At 39.1% G+C, this 16,355-nt stretch overlaps 1 protein-coding gene across 2 annotated transcripts in view; it reads right to left on the bottom strand.

The window, feature by feature from the left end:
• The window catches only part of SBNO1 (strawberry notch homolog 1), a 31,813-nt gene that overhangs the window by 13,350 nt on the left and 2,108 nt on the right, over positions 1–16,355 (bottom strand). Inside the window, exons 2-16 of one of the 2 annotated variants that reach the window (XM_082293240.1) lie at positions 11,855–11,988; positions 11,295–11,399; positions 10,146–10,455; positions 8,458–8,502; positions 8,080–8,180; positions 6,860–6,956; positions 5,607–5,767; positions 4,497–4,630; positions 4,259–4,349; positions 3,166–3,327; positions 2,508–2,643; positions 2,324–2,429; positions 955–1,108; positions 684–866; positions 396–493 (exon numbers count right to left, since the gene is read on the bottom strand). In XM_082293240.1, the coding sequence (XP_082149366.1) occupies positions 396–493; positions 684–866; positions 955–1,108; positions 2,324–2,429; positions 2,508–2,643; positions 3,166–3,327; positions 4,259–4,349; positions 4,497–4,630; positions 5,607–5,767; positions 6,860–6,956; positions 8,080–8,180; positions 8,458–8,502; positions 10,146–10,455; positions 11,295–11,399; positions 11,855–11,986 (2,015 nt within the window). In that variant the 5' untranslated portion in view covers positions 11,987–11,988. The remainder of the gene's footprint in view (positions 1–395; positions 494–683; positions 867–954; positions 1,109–2,323; positions 2,430–2,507; positions 2,644–3,165; positions 3,328–4,258; positions 4,350–4,496; positions 4,631–5,606; positions 5,768–6,859; positions 6,957–8,079; positions 8,181–8,457; positions 8,503–10,145; positions 10,456–11,294; positions 11,400–11,854; positions 11,989–16,355) is intronic. The other variant, XM_082293241.1, reaches the window with a different exon arrangement.

Genomic DNA, 16,355 nt, shown 5'->3' with positions numbered 1-16,355 from the left:
ACTTATTAAGATCTTCTGCAAGGCAGTCTCAGGATTGGCTCTGGTCCATCTGATCAAAGAGGGAAGTCATGGTCTGTAACTTGCTCTGGTATAAATGCAGCACACACTTGGCAGGTCTCCCCGTCCCCCCAGTTTGAGTGGAACAGTACAAGCTGTTCACACCTGAAAGCATCAGTTTGAAATGCCAGAACTAGGAACTAACCCCTGCCTCACCTGAGCAGTGCTGCCAGATTTTAGGTACAGGCATCTTCAGCAAAGAACATCAGTACTAAGGGATTCCCAACCTTCTGTGCACTGATGCACATTTGACACACAGAAGGACAAATAACTACACACACACACTAAGCTGGATGAAGGTTAGTTTTGTAAACAATATTTTTAAAATTCAGTCTTACTTTGCTGTAGAAACAAAGTCATTCAGTTCCCCACCACCTTCCTCCAAAGCTTCCAATGTTCTTGCTTCTCCTGTCGACTGCAGGCCAATGACAACACACTGAAGGACAAATGAATACCAGACTCCGTCACTATGACTGAACTGTAAGATTATTTTGCCTGAATTTCAGCTCAATAAATACCATTAAGTACAAAAGCATGCTTCTACTACGGCTGAAAATATTTGTATTACACAAAAAAAAAATTTGCATTTAAAATAAATGTTTAAAAATAAGTCTTGATCAACTTACTTTGCCATTCTTGATTTCTTCCCGAGCCAGCTGCACCACCCTCTTCACCTTAGAGGCTATGCAAAGGTACTTGAAAAACCTCTGGTGAGCTGACCAGAACTGACCCCACATGGACTTTTTCATTCGCTGCTCTGCATCGATGAGATCGGCCGCTTGCTGAAACCTCTCTCGAGCACTGACCCACTGAACAAGAAATGGAGCATTCAAGTTTTGACCAACTTCAACCTCTCAGAACTCAACAGAGAAAGCAAATTTAAAATGGGGTTCTTACCAGTTTCACAGATTTATTGTACATTTTAACATATTCCTGTGAGAGCAGAACTTCATCGATTTTGAAAGTTACACCTGAAAAACTCAACTGTCTGGCTATGTACATTCCTCTCAGCTTCATATCCATAGCAACTATTTCCATGGCACCAACACCTCTAAAATAAAGGAACAAGTTCAGTCCATATTAGAATTTCCAAGAGCAAGGATTTGTTAAAAAAAAAAGCCTCAAAACACAACCTCAAGTACTTTAGAAAAAAACAGCTTACAAAAGTGAATATATTTTTGAAATAATTTGAAATTTAGTCTTTACATAAAAGTGTATCCCTGCCTTGTAAATTTAAAGTGTATCCCAAGAGGTAAAACTCAGTTACTTTGTTTCCAAATGACCTAGGATGCATTAGGAGACAGTAACTTACAAACTGTAACTGGATAATGAAGTTGATCCAAATATTAGCTAGTTCTTGCAATCTAACTTTATAAAATGCTGATTATTTTAAATAGTACAAACTGGTTTAAGTTATTCAGATTTATGCTGGTATGAAAATAATTTAATTAGTAAATAACTTCAGTTCTCTGACCAGCAACACACCTTGAGAGCACAGAAGTCACCTGCAAAACAGGTGACTTTGCTACTCACAGGCTTGGGGCTGTAACTTCATTACTGCTCATTTGATACATACTCAGTAATGAAGTGAGGCTACATTCACAGAGTCCAGAAAAGCCAAGCATCACGTAGATGGTGAACAAGATGCATCCTAAGCCCTACTGTGGCATTCTGAAGTGTTCAAAATTGTTTTTAAGGAGGCAAAGCAAGATGCTCACCCACCACAGAACGCAGCAGTGGCGTTTTCTACTGACCTCTTACATTTAGTATTATTAGTATGTTCTGAAACACAAAGTACCTTGTGCTGCTGAAACACAAAGTACCTTGTAACAGCACAAAGAATTTCCCTGAACTGGGTTCTTATGCCAGTAAGTACAAGATTTCCTCCTGTTAAATTGCTGAAGATGAATGCATAAACATCAGAGGCCTTCTACAAATAGTGAGCCATTGGCTACACTGAGCATACTCAGTACAATACAGGCTGTTTTCATGGGGAGCAGCAAAGTATTTTGCTTTCCTAACACCCACATTTTTGAGAGGGCTCTTTTCCCAGAAAGCTTTTAAAGCCCTCAAAATTTTCTGTGAACAAGGGAAGCATCTTATTTTTCACCGCTTATGATAAATTACATTTCTGCTAGATTTAGAAGGCAGAGTTCTTAGTGTGACAGGACATGTTTGCAGGGGACAAGAGAGTGAAGACAAGGAACTGGGGAGCACAGTCAGCCACGACCCTGAGCATTCGTGCTGTAGGTCTTTGAAATATTACCTTCTTTCAACAGCCTGAATAAAATCACTGAATTCCCTAAATGGAGTTCCTTCACCCCATATTCCAAGACGGTTCATATATGCCATGTTTCTTGGCTCAGATGCACCTAGAAGAAGAAAACAAGTCTGTACCAGTGCCAGCAAAACCATGCAGAAACATTTAATGCAAACCCAGCAGTACATACCTGTGGCACTGGCATAAACAACCCTGGCTTTTGGAAGTTTATTTTGAAGTTCCAATACAGCCAGACCTGTTTTTGTTGGTTTTGATGAACCAACAGGACACAGATTCTTTGCTTTATGACACTCATCAAATACTATCTGAACCGTAATTTAGGAAAAAACTTTGTCCCACTTATTTTTAAAATGGGGAGTTAGAACAGAAGGCAAGAAAATCTACTACTTACAACAGGTGGCAGGTGCAAATTGTAAACTCAAGAAGACACTAGTCACTTTAACTAAAAACCTTGAAAAAAGTTTAATATTAAGTATTTAGGAGCAAAATTGCCAACACTTGAGTTCTTGAAAATGCTGGTGATATTCCAAATATATATTTAAATAAGTCTGTAAAAAATATCAGTGTAAACCGATATTAGTTCTTAAGGATAATAGTTTAATATTATGGCTTTGATACAGAAAAAAACAGAAGCTTCACTCTTGTGCCAGAGCTGTGTAGCAACAAGTTAATGGTAATATGGCACAAAGTTTGTAAAACTGCAAGTCCAATGTCAGAGCATGCCCACAACTGATTGCCATTACAAATAGGGAATAGCTACAAATCTTTAAAGATATAAGTTAAACAGCAATTTGATTATAAGGAAATGAACTCCAGAGAAAGGATACAACTCCATCAAAGTCTTCACCACACCAGTGAAGAAGCTGCTTTAATCTGGTTTTGTATTTACCACCAGACTGACTTTCCCCAATAAGAGAAGAATAGGTAGCAAAGATGACACCTTTCTTCACGCTTCCGTTATGTTTGGAAGAAATCTTCCCATACTTGAACTGCAATTAAGAGCAATTACAGAAATTATTCAAGAGAGACCCCTCCCCAGTCCCACCCACCAGATGATTAAGGGATGCTGGTGGTCTTAACCTTAAAAGTGTGAACACTTGGAGCCACCCATAACCCCACACCATGATCAGGGCACAGCTGGCATATGGCAATGTGGTTAAGGGGTTATACAGGGCCTTACTTAAACATTTACTTAAGCAAGACTAAATCTGAGGCTTCAAAAGCTTAGCAGACACATTCTTTGGCTACATGGTTTCCTTCATTTAAATACAACGCAGATTTCAGTTTCAATGTATCCCTCAAGTGTATTTACCATTGCTACTGTAAATGATGACGTCTAAAGCTTTATTGTAGAAATTAAGAATTCACAAAGCAAAAATACCAACTTAAACCAAACTTTTAAGGTCAAGTGAATTCAACCAGTAATCACACTTCACAATTTAAGCAGCTAATCCAGAGCAGAGGCAGTGTCTCCAAAAATAACTGCACACACCACTGCTGCTTTAATAAATCACTGAGCAAGTCTATTATTCAAGTATTACACATAAAATGCATTACATATAAAATATGCACTGAGAGATAGAAAGGAAAAAACTTCAAATGCTACAAAGCTTTAAAGATGTAAAGGATATTTCAACTTCTACAAAATACTCTACTAGTAGTGTCAGTAGTGGCTTGAAGTGTAATTTTTTTTTAAAAAGCACACATGCTAAGACTTAATCCTACAAGGGGCCTATTTACATGATTAACTTGAAGCTCTGTGTGGTTCTTTGTAAGATTAAGGCCTGTCAAACAAGACCTAGACAGCAAATTTATTGAAATTAGTACATTCTTGCTCTTAAAACAGTCAACATGCACAACTCGTCACACAAGCGTACCTAAAGGTCTGCCTCAACTGTACATAGTAAAAAGTTTCCACACCTTGTTTAATGAATGCACCAATATGTTTTTTGCTCCAATATCTCTCAAATCTCTTTCAGCATCGTATTTCAGATCATTTGAAACGCTAAACCTGAAGATATAAAACAAAGCACATTCTGTAAGTTACAGCAGAAGCTCAAAAGGCAGTTGCTAGAGCATTTGTCAGAAGACAGATGACCCTGAATTTAAGTCATAGAGTCACTAGAGTGTCTGCTCTAACAAATCCTGACACACTTACCAGACTGCTCTTTTTCTGCCTAACAAGTAATTTTCATAGATTATTCCAGCTATGGTCCTTCCTTTTCCTACACCAGCACCATCACCTATCAAGAATCCAGCTCTGTCTCCATTGGGCAGGAATGTTTCATGTTGCTGTAGGAGAAAGAACAAAAAACTTGTACCCATTCTCCAGAACACATCACAGGGGATTGTCAGAAAAGAGCAAACATAAGAAACATCCTATTGGAGGAGACTAGTGATCCAAGCAAACTCCTGGAAGCAGGAAGAGGGGATTTATTTAGGGACAGCAGAGCACCCTAACTGCATTATGTGATCCATTCTCTCCTCAGCACACAGAACTACTCTAAGTATCTGTCCAATATTTTGTGTCTTTTCCTAACCCACTGATATCTACCTGCAGAGCCTTTTGTAGCAGCAAGACCCAGACATCCACAGCCTGTGGAATGCAGTATTCTGAATCTACCCATTTTAAACCAATCTCCTGTCAGTGTCACCAAGTCCTGCTTTGCTCTTGGTTTTGTGTGCTATCACTTCTTGATTATCTTAACCCTGATTTCATTCCCATTCCTTTCTCTCCTCTCCAGCCCCAGGTGTCACAGCTGTGTCAGTCTCTTTTCATGAGGCAATTTTTTCCCTCCTGTGATCATTTTAGTTGTCCTCTAACTCCACTACCTCCCTCCTCAGCACGCAGAGCGCTGCACACACATCTGGGGTGGGCACACTGAAGTTGAATCCAGCAGCAAAATAACATCCAGTCCTGTTCTCTATACCCTTCCCAAGGATGTTGAACAGGCCTGGCTTTCTTAGCCTGCTGCTACTGCAGCCATTAAGTTATTTCAGAGAAATAAAAATGACTAACGTGTTCTTTCTGAGTTTTAAGACAGTTGGAGATCAGCATCATGGCAGTGGTTTAGAAGAAGTTTTCCTAGGCATATTACCTCACATTTATCTGAGCTAAAGCTCACCTGCCATCTTCTAATGAAGCTCAAACCTTTAAGCTCTTATTATTTTATCTCCCTGTAAAACTGACATAGCTGCACTTGTCAGATAGCAGTTTTTCTTCTTAAATTCTCTGTTAGCTTTTAAGCTGCACTGATGTCTGGCATACCTGGGCTGCGTAAGTGATTGCTTCGAGTTGCAAAGCTGACAACCAGCCACTGTCAATCGTTTCTTCTGATATTGATGTCTGGTACCACACATCAGGAGGAGTCACACTGGATAACGAGCTGGTTTCCACTACTGGGTCAGGATGACGTAGACCAATTTTTACTGGTTGAGAAAGAAGGGGAAGGAAGGCAGAAGATGAAAATATAATACAAAGTTCTGTTGCTGCAGCACGAGTTATTATATTTACCCAAACAAATTACAATTGTGATTGCAAAGGCTGAACTCAACAAGTATGTTTCATTGCAACAATCTGTCAAGTGTTAAACTGCACTGCATATGAAGGAACACATTAATCTGAATTTATAACTGCAATCTTAACTTTCTCTTCTCGCCACCTTCCCTCTCTTTTTATGAAGAGAGATAAAACTCACTTAACAGAAAATTGAAGTATTTGTGTACTTGACTCGTTTGAGAAAAAACCAGTCTGAACCTTGTCTGCCCAAAAGGCCAGAAGCAGCCTCAGGATGCCAGAATCAAAAGCAGCATTCTTCGCACTATTTATATAGTGCCATTTTTAAGCAGAATGAGAAGAGAAAGGATTTAGAGCAGACATGGTTTAATTGCTGACAGATCTCATCAGTAACAATAAAAATTAATCATTTAGCTACAAACTCCCTGCAAATTTTTGCCTTGCTTTTACAGCAAGTCACTGTATTTAGGAAACAAGGTAACAGCTTGTTGTAAATGGGTACAAAAAAGAAAAGGGAAAAAAGAGGAGATGGCAATTAACAGTAGTAAAAGATTCACTCAAAAAACAACTAAGAGCCATTTCTAAGTAGTCAGCCAGGAACAATGCAGGAAGAATGTGCTTAGGGTGATTTCACACCAAAAGACTCAAACTAGATTCCTACGTGTAGCAGTGAGCACTTAATTCCTTTACGAAATTTCCTCTGCTGAGGCACGAGGCATCTTAACAGAGGCAAAAAAAAAGAGCCTGATCTTGGTTCATCATTCATATCTGTGAAACAAGTACTGCTCAAAGATACACTGAAGAATTCCTCTTCTATTTAAAAATCCACTTACTGTCCAAATCTAAGTGCTACAGAAGATAAATTTCCTAGGAAAACACACAACACATTCAGGCCCTGTTAACTTCAGACAGTATCTATTTTCTGTGTTAGTAATTACAAAAGAGTAAATAAACTAACTCTCAAAGCATTCAGCCTTTTGATGTAACAAAAGATCAGGTCATACATTTTATCGGCATATATTCAGCGTAGGTCTCTGCATGGCCCATTTCTTCTTCATCTTCTTCCTCGGGTTCCTCCTCTTCTTTTACTGCTGGCACTTTCTAGAACAGAGAAAGAAACACCTGTGTTAGTCAAACAGCACATTGCTAATATTCCATCTCCTGGAAATTAACATGAGAAAGGAAATGAGGACAAACTTGCACTTCAATGTTTTAACACATGTAGGGAACAAAACAGCGAATCACTGGGGAAACTACGGAAAAGTGTAGATTTCTCACACTCTGAACAACCCTCTAAAGACACAAAGTCGGGAAACTTCCTCTCCTTTGCAAGCAGATCAAATACTCCAAACCCACATAAGCAGAATTGAAAACAAACCTCTTCTTACAGCATATTAAAACCAGACTATGACTTTAAAAAAATTGCCTTGAAAACACAACAGCCCCCATGTTCAAGTACTCCTCTGAAGTCTCCTGCAGTTTCACTTTTGTGACATCATTTCACAACTTTATAGTTAAATAGTCAGCTCCATCCAGTATTCTCTGAAACCTGACAGTTACCCATTTACTGTGACCCTGATCAATGTAAATATTTATACATTTGTAAAGCACTTCATAGATGAAAAATCAAACATCTTCCACAACTACTAATGTCTAATATAGAAGTGATCTGAAAAACCCTTTTGGTATGCCCGTCACTGAGGAGCACAGTTCTTCCCAAACCTCAGCCTCAGTCTAGCTAGCAGTGAAGATGCCAAAACTCAAGTGTTTATAGCATCAGAATGTAATTTTATTACATTTAGAAAATTGAATGATACTCAATTTACATCTTCAATTCAACTGCCCAGAAGGACAGCCATGCTAGAGGGAAGTCTTTTAGTTTCCTCATCACCAGTTATTTTAAAAGAAAATGTCTTAACCCAGAGGAAATGCTATGCTTATCACCTTTACTCAGAGCCACACCCTTCCTGGCCCACACCAGGTTCTGCTAGGGACAGTAATTTCTTGTAATTGTCATTTACTATCCAAGTCTGCTCTACACAGCTGTTAACTTCACTCATCTAACCAACTTTCATCTAGTGGAGCAACTGACCTTTTGAACAAACAGATGCACTTGACAGTTCCACCACACACAAGACAAGTATGAGTAACTCCTGAAATTGGTCACAACTGTTTATGGCCAGCAACACATTCATTTGGCAAATGAATCATTTGTGCCACTTACCACAGTAGGTGAGAAACTTCTCATTTTAATGTCATTTATCCATATTCTTGCTACCTCTTTTGTGGAAGCCTCCTTCTTCACTGCACCATTGCTTAGGTCAGCTGCAAAAGAAAAGCTGTGGTTTACAGGAATTCCCTCCAAACATCAACTCAGATTAAAATGCTGCTCTATTAATGAGCTGGAAGAGAAGTTTAAAGAATCCAGTGGCACACTGATGCTTCAAGAACACAATCAATCAATACTCCTGCTCAAATTAACGAGTCCGAGCAAGGAGTTAAATCCTGTTACTCCTCTGACTGAGGGAACTTCCCATGCAATGCCACCGTGTCCATGAACAACTAACCAGAAAGGCCAACATTTCAACAGAAATTAACTTACCTGGTGTGGTGGCACTCACCACCTTAGGAGAAACTACCATTAGTTCTGTAAAACAAAAGGTCAACACTTCGGACTCAGTTGTTTGAAGTTTGTAACAGGATCCTTTAAGAAGACCATTTATTAACCTTCCTGTCCTCAGTCACATTTGCAAGCAACTAGGAATAGGGCTCAGTACAGAACTACAATAATTTGCATAAGGATGGATGCAAAACATTGAAAGCAGCTGTCAAGCTTCCATCATGTCAATGTATGTAATAAACTTAGCATAATTGCCCCTAAAAACAATTAGGACAGTTGCACAAATAAATGTTTTCCTCAAAGACATTGCATAATTTAACTATTTTTCCATCTAGAACTCCTGCTGCCTGAATTATATGAAAAGACCATTTTCCTTTCAAGACCTTCTCTCTGCTACAAGTATTTGCCGTTTTTTTAATAAACATGAGGAAAGATCCAGAGACACAGGAACGCAAATAAGATTAGGAATGCAGTTCTAGAAGTTGCAGGTCTCCTTTTCACTTTATACAGCAGCTACAGATTCAACTGTTTTCTGCAGCTGTGCCACTCTACCAGTTATTGTGTGTTGGTATCACCTATTCTGTGCTTCTCTGAGTTTTCACTTGATTTAATAGGACTGATTTATCCCTGTTCACTTTCTCCCCTCCTCACTTCCTTTACTCCCTGCCCCAACTTCAGTTCATGTCCTAACTTGGGTTTTGGCAACCACTCCCTAGGAGAAGCAACGACATGAGGAGGGACATTCTGCTTTTTGTTTCAGTTCCAACAGACAGCTCCTATACTGCACTCCCTCTGCATACAGAAAAATAGGTTATGCCAACCACACCTCTAAAATCAGCAAAGCCTGTTTCAGAGACAATGACAATAACAGAAATTCAGAAAACACCTGTGTACCTTTCAGAAAAAAAGCAGGAATAGAGAGATATTTTCAAACTGAACTAATCTGATCTTAAGCTCATGCTAAAATCAGAACAACTCGAAAGAGTTAAAGTTTCACACACATGCAGCTTTTCCCTTGTATTAAGTTGACCACAGGTTAAAAATAACATATAAGGAAATATTACGGAAGGAATCACACAACAAAGATTGGGAGTGCGGGAAAAAAGTATTTGTGGCATTTAAGTTAATGCAACTTTTCAGAAGTAACATGAAAATAAACAGCAAGTTTTTAGGACTTAAGTTTTTAAACAATAGATTTGATGCCTCCAATGAAATAAAGGGACAGATTTTTCTTTTGCAGGAGACACTTCACAGAAACACTTTATCATGAGCTACAAATCTAGTTTTGAAGATGCTAAATAAAAAGAAGTACTAGTCTGTTGTAGTTCCAAGTACAGAGTAGAACAGGAACTGATGGAGACTCCACTAACATAGCTAATAGACTTCCGTAACATTCACAAATTAATTTTACCAATTTTCCAGCTGCAATCTGTCATTTTCCTCATTCCATGCAGTAAATCAAGAGTTTAATTTCTTTGTAAGTTTGTTTTTTTGTACTACTTCACCCTAAATTCTAACACTACCACAGAATGAAATTTATCAGGTTTCCTGAATGACTTCATTTTACCATGATATTGTACTAATCAATGAAAATCCATGATGTGCTAAGATCTTCGTTATTCCACTATTTGTCTAAAATACTGTAATTACAAAGAAAGGAGAAAACTCACTTGCTGCTGTTGCTACTGGTTGGGCAATATTAGGAGGTGGCTTCAATTTCATGAGTTCATTAAGACTATTGTTCTTTAGTAGATCTTTCAGCTGAATCTGGTCCTTGGAAGGTGCAGTGGTCAAGGCATTGCGAACTGCTGGTGCTGCCACCGAGGGCCGAGTGGTTGTGCTGGTCTGGATGATCTTTGCTACAGTGATCGTCTGCCTCGAGGTCGTGACAGGCGTCGTTTTTGTCACCACTATTGTCGTCCCCAAAGTTGGTAGCTGATTTATTTGATTCAGCACAAAGGTTGTGGTGGATGGTGGTTGCTGGCAACAAAGAAGCAGGTAAGTTTTCAGAAAACGGTCAAAAAGAAAGAGCAAACTTTATTAGCCTTTCATTTAGTGCACAGGATACATCAGTTTTTAGAAGATACATAATAAGAAATGTCTTCAAATAACATGCTGAAGATGCCAGAGTTAATTATCTTGTGCTGCAACAGTCTGAGCAAAAATACATTGTACATATTTCGGGAGGTTATTTTTAGATTTTATTTTAAGGTAAGGAAATAAAAAAATAAAACAAAAAATTCATCGCCCAGGTACAAGATATGACCACTACAGTTTCCCCCATATCTGATAAAGCCAGTCCAACCCGCTGCAAGACAGACCCACTGCTGGCCAAGGCCCAGCCAGTCAGTGACACTGGCAGTGCAGAGGGAAAAACTGTTGCACAATCAGCAGCTGGGAGGGTGAGGTGAGAATATGTGAGAAAACTCTGAAGACAGCAAGGTCAGTGAAGGAAGGGGAGGAGGTGCTCCAGGTGCTGGAGCAGGGACTCCCCCACAGCCCATGGATGGCAGGAGTGAAGTTGAGCCCAGGACAAAAGAAGGGAGTGGGGAGAAGGTATTTTTAGATTTGTTCTTATTTCTCATTTTCCTACTCCATTGTTAACTGGCAATGAATTAATTTCCTCAAGTTGAGTCTGGTTTGCCCATGACAAATTACTGATCTCCCTTGTCCTTATCTCAACCCATGAGCCTTTCACCATCGTTTTTTAGCCTTTGTGCAACTGAGGTGGGGGAGTGATAAAGCAGCTTAGTGGGCACCTGGTGCCCAGCCCAGGTTAAGCCCCCTCCCCATCTAAATCCTGGAGCACCAGCTCTTACCCGAACATTTAATAAGGCTGGAGTAGATACAGTCTCTGGCTCTTGTTTCACAGCAGCTGCAGCCTCAGTCTCCAGGCCCAGTTCTAACGCACTAAGTGGTACTGACTGCAGAGCGAAGAAAGCAAACAAGTCAGCAGGAATAAAACCTTAAGGCTTTTGTTCCCAGTCTGTGCCTGAAATGGCTACAATCTGGCAGACTGAAGGCCATCATGGAGCTTAAACATGGTATTTTATTACACTTTTAATGCATTTTATTGTAGAGCAGCTAGACCCCAATGACATGAGAGTTCTCCATGGATACCATGGCATTATGTCCCCATGTTATGTCCAGAATTAAGCATATTTCTGTTTGTACTGACCTCAAGTGTTACAGATTGCTTTTTTTGTGTACAAGTTAAAAATTACTTAGCAAGTCATTTTCCAATCTCAGTACTATGAAGCAAGAAAGTTATGAAAACTCGACATGCTTCAACCATTTGCTATGGACATCACCCCCTTTAACCTCACCATCACAGCAAACCCAAGCTCTCTCTAACAAACCCCTATGTTCTTGTTTTAACCTGCTGAACAGCTGGAGTTGGTGCTGGATTTGCAAGAACCACGTCTGGAGAGTCAATATCAAAGAGGTCATTTGGACTGATTCCACTCTCACTCAAAGCAGCAAGCAACAGATCTTGTCCTGGCTCCACCATCTCTAAAAAAAAAAAAAAAGAAATTAAACTGTAAATACAAGTACATTTAATTCTGATTTATTTTTTGCCCACACAAAACTCCCTTTCCTGGATTTAAGGGCACTCACAGTGCAGTCTCTTGTACACCGAGTTTCACTTTCTCTATTTGCTCTGGTTCTTTTGTTTATTCGTAGGCTTTTCAACATACCCACCACATTTAAAAGCAGGGAGAATTAAATAGTTGACTACACAAAATGCTATCATACCCATAAACTTAAGACACCTTTTCTAGTCTTTGAGGCACTACATTTCCAAACATTACAAGAAATACCAAGAGCAGAAATGGTGAGACCATGTTATGCTAATGATCCATCTTTGTCGGTGAAGCAACTGCACAAGGGAAGCACAATTAAAACTCATTTACTTTATCTTGTAACAAGTTAGTGATAAAGAGCTTGTAAGGAAAGCTTTTATTTCTTGCTTGCCCTTACATTAGGTTACATTCATTCACTGGAGAAATTTTGTTTTGCATAGTGGAGAGAACAAACGTGCCACTATTATAGTATGTAACTGCTTATTAAATAGGACACTAACATCAGGTCACGGACTCCTTTATGTGTAGGACAAGGAAAACTAATTTCAAAAAGCTATTCTAGACAGCATAAAAACTTATTAAAAAGCCAAATACTCCATATTTGAAGATGAAGAGAGAAAATAACATGTTTCACTTGCTTAAGAAGAAAACCCATCTGCCCTAGCATTAAGATAAAAATTAAATTATTTCACTGAACTTGAGCTGTTGCTTATACAGTCTAAAATACACCTCAAGCAGATCTTAATTTCACTTACCCTCCACACCCCTTAACACCCACTGGTAACAAAACATCGAAACCCAATGAAGCCATACACCTACCCTAAAGCAGGTAAGTGCTGGCATTTTAGATGTTCATGCACAAGACTGCAAAACAGCATTCCCTTGCTTATCCCTTCTACATGCACAGCTAAGCCACATCCAGCTGGCTGGTCACACGTATTCCTCAGCACATTTAGCAGAACAGGTAATTCTTGTAATAAGCTAAGCCTCAGGCACTTAGTTCTTACTCTTCCTAATTTTAGTCTGTGCAAGAGCAGGGAGAAACCTGCTGTTTTTTGTCATGGATTCATACTGAGATGGTGGCACCACAAGTGGTGGATGCAAGGTACTGGGACAAGGGGAAGATACACTTTTAAGCATCAAAGACTTAAAGATGCCCCAAACAATACTAAAACAACAAACAATTGGTGGGACTGCTACTGACCACACACAGCCCCATCAAACACCACCTGCTTGTCAGAACCAGACTCTTCTTTTTTAAAGGGATTTGAGGTGACCAAATAGATGGGCAGAATGGCCTGGTTTGTTGCTATGAGGTACAGAAGATACTAAGAAATATTAAGACATCTAGCAAATATAATTAACATGGCAGCATCATTAAAGGATGTTACCACCCACTAGTCTGTCTCCTAGAACCCTGAATGGGTCAACAAAAATGGTAAGAACTGACTTTTAGTTTCACCTTTCATTCCAGAAAAAGATTGCGCTTCCTGTCTCAAAAAAAAAGTGGATTATATATATACATTAAGTAGGATAAATCCTTAATTTTCATCAGACTAAAACCTTAACAGTGACCATCACAGCTAAGCTTAGAAGCTTGCAGCATTGTTTACTAATTAGAAACAGGTGAGTGGGGGGAAGGTTTAAGTCTGCAGATGAGATTTTTGCTTATCGGTACTTTTGGTGTTCAGAACTTGAGAGCAGCTATTGAAGATGAATTTCTCTACAGAAGGGGAATTAACACAGGTCACCCAGTCAAAACAGCAGCTCCAAAAGCCTATGAAATCACAAAACTTCACAGTATCCATTTGGAAAAGAGGCATGAGCATCCCTCCACACAGGGCAACACCTTTGCTCAAAGGACAAAAACTAAAATGTCTAAATGTACAATGAAAAAAAGCATCAGTTACGTCATTCTTTAGTCTGTATGGAGTTACCATCACCCCACCGCTAAAAGAAGATATGACTAGAACTTGGCTGAGAGTTAAGTGACTGTACTGAATAGAGACACAAAGGCAGAAGCTTAGGGCTTTTTACTCAAGAGAAAAAAAAAGTTACTCAAGAACTTCTAGTCTGCTCTCATGACACAAGAAAAGGCCTTTCTATGAAGTTGAGACTCAAAGCAAAACCAAGGCTAGAAGAAAAACCCACACCAACACCACAAAAAACACATCTTCCCCAGCCACCCTACCATGGTGTCACAACTCATCGCGTATGTTTCAAGTCCAGTTTACCCTATCCACAATGACACTGAACTCTACATTTTTAACCTTTAAAAACACAATGGCTCAGATATCTTAAAAGTTTCAGCGGTCAGAAAAAAAACTAATTCATAGCAGTAGTGCTTTAGTTGCTTATTTCAAAGTTTTCAGTAGATGACTGGTGATAGAAACTAGCAAAGCAATTCCTACAATTTCAGAGTAAGCATCTCCAGTTTAGAAGCACTGCTTTCTAGTGGGGCTGTTTTCATGTAAGAAATCCCCCCACGTGCACCTCTCTCCTGATAATCCCAATTTTAAGTCTTAAAAATTCATGGTTGCTCACAACCCAGCAAAAAAGCTCAGTAAAACAACAGCAATTGTTTGTCTGTCAGTTTGGACAATGAAAGTTTGACTAGTTTCACTTATTTTGTTTCTGTATAGTAGGAACAAAGCTGCTTTGTTTGGAACAAAAGGAATTCTGAACTTCTAGAATTTTTACATTAGAAGTCACTGAATACTTAGCACCAATTTTAGGCTTTGTGCAGCTTCCAAGCACCAATGCTACCCACCCTCCCCATTTTAATTTAGCAAGGAAATTAAATGAGGAAGAAAAAAAATACAGGAGAAGCTGCATTGTGGTAACTTAAGTTTATTTTCTGTAGCACATGGTGGTTAAGCTTAAAACATTATCAGGCTGAAACAGCTCCATAATCTTGCAAGGTAGGAGGCTCCTCAGTTAACACAAGTGAAAGTGACTTTATCAAGCTCTGCAGCTCAGCCTTGGCAATACTATATAAGGACCTGTTTGCCACATCTTCAAAATCTCCAAAAGAAATTACTTATTAAAAAGTTGTGAATATTACAAGCTGTTCCCCGAGCATTTCATCACTCAAAGACTGTTTTGATCATGTAGAATCTTGCAGATAAGACTGTCTATGTTTAGTGAGGTAGTCCAATGTCACTGAGCAAGAATCAGCCTATTCAATAAAACTAAAAAAATGTGTTTATGAAATTTCAACAGTAGTAGTATCTTAATTATTTTCTTTGTTTCAAGAAAAAACAAACTGCTGCCATTTCAAGAAGGGCTACCAAAACACCCCAAACATTTCTGTAAAGTGCTCTCCTGATGAAGAATGTAGCCTAAAACTTTGCTAAAGAGAAGGTTTTGTGATCACTGCACATTATGTAAATAATTCCTGATTTAAAGATACAAAACCAGAATGCCATGTTTAATATCATGTCATGTATCCATGCCAACCTGGCTCTCTCTCTCTTTCCATTTTAGCTTTGGTACAAAGAAACAAAACAAAAAAAAAGAAGAAAAAAAATATATTCTAAAACACATGTCAAGCAACCTGCTCTGCTTCCCCTGAGAAAGATAATGGTAGAATCCCAAACAATGAAAAGCCTTTAGATTTTTAGGTCTGTGAGTTACACATTTTAACACTGCATGCCTAAAGTACTTATTTAAAAACCATAATCAATTACAGTATCATAAGTTGGTCCAAATCAAACATCACAATCAACCAGGTACAGCTATTCCCAAGCCCTTCAGACACCTGGGCTCTGTGGTGTACCCAACTGGGTGTTAATGCTTGCCTGGGACACAAACAGCATTCAGCAACTCCTGTTCTTTTACTGGAAAGGTTTATCCCACTGCCTTTTTGAGGAATACATGTCACCTGAACTATACTGGAAGCCATTTATAATATCACACAAATAGACAGCTTTACCCTGCAAATTCTCTGCCTGTCTAAACTGTGAGTTATTATTGACCTGAAAATTTCACATCTCCTTTTGCAGCCTCTCACAGCAGAGGTGTAAGGGCTGCTAAGCCCCATCCCACCCAACAGGATTCTCTGGATATCCACGTGGGTTCTGCTCATCTTGCAGCTTTTGGCTCCAGAAGGCAACCTGGGTAACAATAAAAAACCCAACCAACCCAACCCCTTCTGGTCCTCTCCAAGTCACCATCCAATCAAAGAGCAAAGCCCTAATTAATGAACTCACTCATCCTTCCATGCCTTAACCTCAAGACTAGTAGTTAATTTTGCATTTACATGCACAAAGTTGTTTTCACAAAAATCATAAGTTA

Source organism: Coloeus monedula, assembly GCF_965178545.1.
Source record: "Coloeus monedula genome assembly, chromosome: 18".
Lineage (NCBI taxonomy): Eukaryota > Metazoa > Chordata > Aves > Passeriformes > Corvidae > Coloeus > Coloeus monedula.
Note: the sequence above shows the minus strand (reverse complement) of the source record. Positions and strands in the feature narration are given on the sequence as shown.